The sequence below is a fragment of the Anarrhichthys ocellatus genome, unplaced genomic scaffold (genome assembly GCF_004355925.1).
Source record: "Anarrhichthys ocellatus isolate YVR2014 unplaced genomic scaffold, GSC_Weel_1.0 scaffold2389, whole genome shotgun sequence".
Taxonomy (NCBI): Eukaryota; Metazoa; Chordata; class Actinopteri; order Perciformes; family Anarhichadidae; genus Anarrhichthys; species Anarrhichthys ocellatus.
Window position 1 is genome coordinate 1,908 of NW_022282363.1, and position 5,889 is coordinate 7,796.

The window sequence follows — 5,889 nt, forward strand, 5'->3', positions numbered from 1 at the left end:
TCACTAGGAGCACAAAATGTACTCAGGTTGGATTTCTCTATATCCCTTGAGTGGGCATATCAGAGGAGTTTTATTTCCTCCACAGGTTCATACAAGAATCAAGCAGATGTATTTATGTGATGTACCGAAAGTTACGCTATAATAATGCTATTTGTCCGTTAAGGTGCGATATATGTTATGTGTTGAGATTTATGCTATTATGTCATGTCCCGTTTAAAACCCCTTGTGTTGTCCTCCCGATTGCCATACACCTGTTGTCCTCTGGGTTCAAAAATGACTCCGCCTGGTTTGACTGTTATTTAAAGCATACAGTATAAATTAACACCCACCTCTGTGTTTCAACTCATTACCTGACATATAAAACATGTCAACATTCATTTCTGCAACATTTAACCCTCCTGTTACCTTCACATGGACTAACACCTGTTATCCTCGGATCATCTTGACCCCAGCAATATGAACCTCCAGAACATTATTATAATTAAAATTGCTACCAAAATTTATGCGTCAGGTACTTAGTTTTTTGTTGACTACCTAAATATCCCTTTAAATAAAACAACCCCCCCAACACCCAAACCCGTATACATCCAGAATCCCTGTTACTATGGAGAAATATGCAGATCACCATCAAATCTCACTGATTGACCTAAAATTGGAAAGAGATATTTTTAGGTGTTTTAATGGCTTTACATATCAACATGTTGAGTTTTTGTTTACACAGTTGGCCCCATTACATTAGGAAAAGTCATTAAATATTAAACCAAAAATATGTCTCATTTATTTAGAGAAGTCAAATGTCTAATGGGGTCAAAAATGACCCCAGGACAACACATGGGTTAAAGATTATAATGCTAAATGTTCCGTTAAGGAATGCTAAATGTTCTGTTAAGGAGTGCTAAAATGCTACGTGTCTCTGTGAAGAGAGAAAATAAGTCTAGTTGTCTCTGTGAAGAACGCAGGCCGAGAGAGAATGAGACCGGAGTCTTCGGTATTTATGTGTTCTGTTCGTCTACTTGTCATAGATGCTTATGTCCTAGTTTGGGCTTACCGCTTCCGATAGCTACTCTACTGTCATACCGTTATTATTATTATTATTATTATTATTATAATAGCATGTTTATGTGGTTAGGATGTGCATCCTTTGAGTCATCTGTTCAAGCTGTGGTGCAGAATGTCAAAGTGAGCAAGTGCACAGCCCTATGATAGCCCTAGCATATTTGCACATTTTCATACATGTTTACATTATTTTATGGTTTACACAACAAATGAGACCCCCCCGTCCCCCCCCAGCGTGCACATTTTCCACAGGTCGACCAATGCAGACTTTAGGGGGAGTGGCTTCGACAGAGGTCACCTGGCAGCTGCAGCCAATCACAAGTGGAGTCAGAAAGCGATGGAAGACACTTTCTACCTGAGCAACGTGGCCCCACAGGTGAACACACACACACGCACAGCCAGTGTGTGTACAACACTATCTGATCTGATGATGTCACACACAGAACCCTCACCTGAACCAGAACACCTGGAACAATCTGGAGAAACTGTGTCGCTCTCTCACCAAACGTTACCTCAACGTCTACGTCTGCACCGGACCGCTCTACCTGCCCAGGTAACCGCTTCTTCTTCTGTGGTGTGGGAGGGGCTACAGGACGACATCACCAGGTGTGTGTGTGTGTTTCAGGCAAGAGGCTGATGGGAAACTCTACGTCAGATATCAAGTTTTAGGACGAAACCACGTCGCCGTGCCAACGCATTTCTTCAAGGTGAGTCTGACTGTCTGATGATGATGATTGTTTATTGTTTCTGGTTTTGAGATCTTGAGAGTCCTTTAACATGTTGTCCATTAGATTGTTCGTAGAATCCAGAATCATTTCAACTAAACATTTGAAGCTCTTCTGTTCCGACCGGCTCGGGAGTCACAACAGAAGGAGGGACACAACACCAAGTTAGGTTAAAAACAACCAAGCTGCCAGTTCATTTACAGGACACAAGTAAACTGTAGTGTGCAAATCCCACTGCAGACCAGGCCCTAACCCAGGCAGATGAGAGGGCGGAGCAAGGAGGCGCTTATATAGGTAACCCACGTCTTCATCCAGGTGCCCTCAATCACTCGTTAGATAGATAGATAGATGTATACTTTATTCATCCCCAGGGGGAAATTTGTTTGTAGCAGCAGCAAACAAAGTTACAGAGTAAACATAAAAAGATGAAAGATGCTCAATATATACAATACAATAAGATAACAGAGCAGAATATAATAAAATTTGAATAAAATGTAAAGAAAATAAAAAATGCACAGTATGTACAATAAGATAGAATGGTATAAGTTAACCATCTAGGTAAAAAAAACAGTAGTGCAAGGATCACCAACAGCAAACAACAGTGTAGCATTGTTATAGTTGTGTGATTGATCTGGCCAGAGGTGATTTATTATAAAGTCTTATAGCAGAGGGCAGGAATGTTCTCCTATATCTGTCCTTGTGACAGCGGAGCTGGATCAGTCTGTTGGAGAAAGTGCTCCACTGTCCCTGCAGGAGGTGGTGGAGAGGGTGGTCTGGGTTATCCAATATGGATAATAGTTTCTTCAGTGTCCTCCTCTCCACCACCTCTTCCAGATAGTCTTGTTTACAACCAATGATGGAGCCGGCCTTCTTAACAAGTTTGTTCAGTCTGTTGGTGTCTCCGGCTCCAATGCTGCTCCCCCAGCAGACTACTGCGAAGTACAGTGCACTGGCCACAACAGACTGGTAGAACATCTCCAGCATCTTGCTGCACACGTTGAAGGATCGAAGTTTCCTCAAGAAAAAGAGTTGACTCATCCCCTTCTTGTACACAGCGTTGATGTTGGTCTTCCAGTTCAGTCTGCTGTCGATGGAGACACCCAGGTACTTGTACTCCTCCACCATGTCCACATCCTCTCCCTGAACATTCACCGGTTGTGGAGCCGTCGTCTTCCTCCTGAAGTCGACCACCATCTCTCTGGTCTTGGCCACGTTCAGACGCAGGTGATTTCTACCGGCCCACTCCACAAAGTCATCCACTACTGCCCTGTACTCCTCCTCCCGTCCATCCCTTATACACCCGACCACCGCAGAGTCATCAGAGAACTTCTGCAGATGGCATGACCCTGAGTTGTACTGGAAGTCAGTGGTGTACAAGGTGAACAGGAAGGGAGACAGAACAGTTCCCTGTGGGGCTCCAATATCACTGAGCACCCCATCAGACAGCACACGGCCCAGTCGGACAAACTGTGGTCTGCCTGTGAGGTAGTCAGTGATCCAGGAGACGGTGGACGTGTTAACACCCACCACCCGAAGCTTCTTACTCAGCAACACTGGTTGGATGGTGTTGAATGCACTGGAGAAATCAAAGAAAGTGATTATCACAGAGCCACCGGTTCATCCAGGTGCGACTGAGCTCGTTGCAGCAGGTAGATGATGGCATCGTCCACCCCCACATGAGGCTGGTATGCAAATTGCAGAGGGTCCAGTGAGGATTTCACCTGCGGACGGAGGTGGGCCAAGACCAGCCTCTCCAGCACCTTCATCACATGAGATGTGAGGGCAACTGGTCGGTAGTCATTGAGGCCAGATGGTGTCGTCTTTTTTGGTACAAGAACCAGGCACGACGTCTTCCACAGTACCGGGACTTCCTCCTGCTTCAGGCTCAGGTTGAAGAGGTGTTGCAGGACAACAGACAGCTGGCTGGCGCAGGTCTTCAGGACCCTGGGGCTGATGCCATCAGGTCCAGCAGCCTTGCCTTGGTGGAGTCTCTCCAGCTGTCTCCTAACCTGGCCAGTTGTCACAGAGAGGGTGGGGAGGGTGGAAGAGCCCTTTGATGTTGAGGGCTCTGTGTCCATGCAGCTCACCAGGGGGGACAGAGGGGGAGGTGTTTGGGAGTGTTAGGGAGCTGCACCTAGAACTCAAAAGACACAGAATACACACACTCACCCAAGCACAAACATTCACAGCAGGACATAGAACCATACGTAACACTCCCTTCCTTAAGATGACAGCCATAAGGGTGTCATCTAAAAACATGCTGTTTTAAGTATTGAACCTCCGGCTGCATCTGGACTCTTCCCGTGGGGTCGACACGACAAGCAGGCTGCTCAATCAACCTTACAACCAGAAACAACCAGTAATACTCCACTCACTGTCAACAGAACAAACAGAAGAAACCCTGTTACGCACGAGGATACCAACCTCCCAGTAAATGTGGCATGAGTAGTACCACTCTCATCCTTAGGCAACACTGCTGCCATACACTTGGCCAAAGTGTATGGCAGCATACATACAGCATGACTGGTAACCAAAAGTTGCCGAGGTCTAGTTACAGAAACACTTCAAGATAACAAGACTTTAGATGATGATGGTAATGATGATAATGATGATGATGAAGGTGTTGACCTGTGAGCTGATTGGTTCTCCTGTTTCTCCTCAGGTGCTGATCCTGGAGCAGGTAGATGGTAAAGGGGTGGAGCTTTGGTCGTATGTTTTACCCAACGAACCAATAGATGAGCAGGTTCCTCTGGAGCGTTTCCTGGTTCCCATAGAAACCATCGAGAGAGCCTCAGGACTCCATTTTGTGCCGAACATCATGAAGAGAACCAGCAGCCTGCAGGCCATCACGGCCAGATGACCACTACCCACAATGCTCCTCTTCAGATGGACTCCACTACCCACAATGCTCCTCCTCAGATGACCTCCACTACTCACAATGCACCTCTTCAGATGGACTTCATGGCCATGTAGTTATGCGCGACGATGTACTCATGTGACATTTGTATGAATCTGAATGTTTGTGTAAAATATTTATTATTTCAAATAAATTCTGATTAGATTATAAAATTTATTAAAGAAATGAATTTATTAAATATCTAAACCTGTTTCTTTAGACACTTAATGGCTTTAATGTTGTCTGTAAATTAATAAATTAATTAAAACATTATCTTTGACATTAAATTCTCCAGATGATCATTAAAACTCTAGTTTTACATATTTTTATGCTCATAAATCGTTTTTTTTTTTTTAAAGTTCTATGTAAATGAAATAAAAATCTTTCATTACAACATTAAAGACAAAATATCAGAAACAGCCTGAAAATCAATCATTAGGATCTTCAAAATAAAATCCCACTGATCCGATCAGAATGTGTCTCCATTGGTCAGCTGTGATGTCACTTCCTGCTCTGTAAATACACACTAAAAACTAAACGTCCTTTCTGACAGAATTAATTGTTTTTAAGCAGCAATAATAAAGCAAAATAACAGTTTGTCTGTTTGTTGTCATAGTTCATCTCTGCTCTCAGAGTTAATGTGACATCCTTCACTAAATACACACGGACACACTTTATATTCTTAGTTGGAATATATATATATTTGATAAAAATTAACATTTGATGGTAAACTGAGGATTAAATATTTAGTCCCACTCTGACAGAAAGTGATGTCACTACAGCTATCTGCGTCCCGATTGGCCGGCTGTCAGCTGACTGTTGTCCAACTCGGTGAAGTCGTCGTCTTCATCGTGTGAGGAGATGACGTCGGACAGAAGGAAGTGTCTCTCCTCCTGCGTCTCCTCCTGCTTCTTCTGTCGGCCGAGTCTCCTCAGCTTCTCCTCCAGGAGAGGAGCCACCTTCAGCTGCAGGAAGTCGATGACCTCTGGACAACAGGAAGTGATGTCACAGGTTACAACAGGAAGTGACGTCACAGGTTACGTCTTTAATGTTTATGTTCATGAACGGGACGCTGTGTACTTTATGAAGTACATTATACACTAAGATAAAGCACCCCTAGTGCTGACATAAAGTATCGCAGTGCTGACATATAAAGTATCGCAGTGCTGACGCACAAAGTATCGCGGCGCTGACGCACAAAGTATCGCGGCG

The 5,889-nt window shown here is 44.2% G+C and overlaps 1 protein-coding gene across 1 annotated transcript in view; it reads left to right on the forward strand.

Annotated features, from left to right (window-relative positions):
- Positions 1 to 5,274, forward strand: part of LOC116378313 (endonuclease G, mitochondrial-like) — a 6,853-nt gene extending 1,579 nt beyond the window's left edge. Inside the window, exons 3-6 of the mRNA XM_031840163.1 lie at positions 1,291 to 1,432; positions 1,500 to 1,609; positions 1,682 to 1,763; positions 4,444 to 5,274. Of these exons, the coding sequence (XP_031696023.1) occupies positions 1,291 to 1,432; positions 1,500 to 1,609; positions 1,682 to 1,763; positions 4,444 to 4,641 (532 nt within the window). The 3' untranslated portion in view covers positions 4,642 to 5,274. The remainder of the gene's footprint in view (positions 1 to 1,290; positions 1,433 to 1,499; positions 1,610 to 1,681; positions 1,764 to 4,443) is intronic.
- Positions 5,275 to 5,889: the final 615 nt, after the last annotated feature.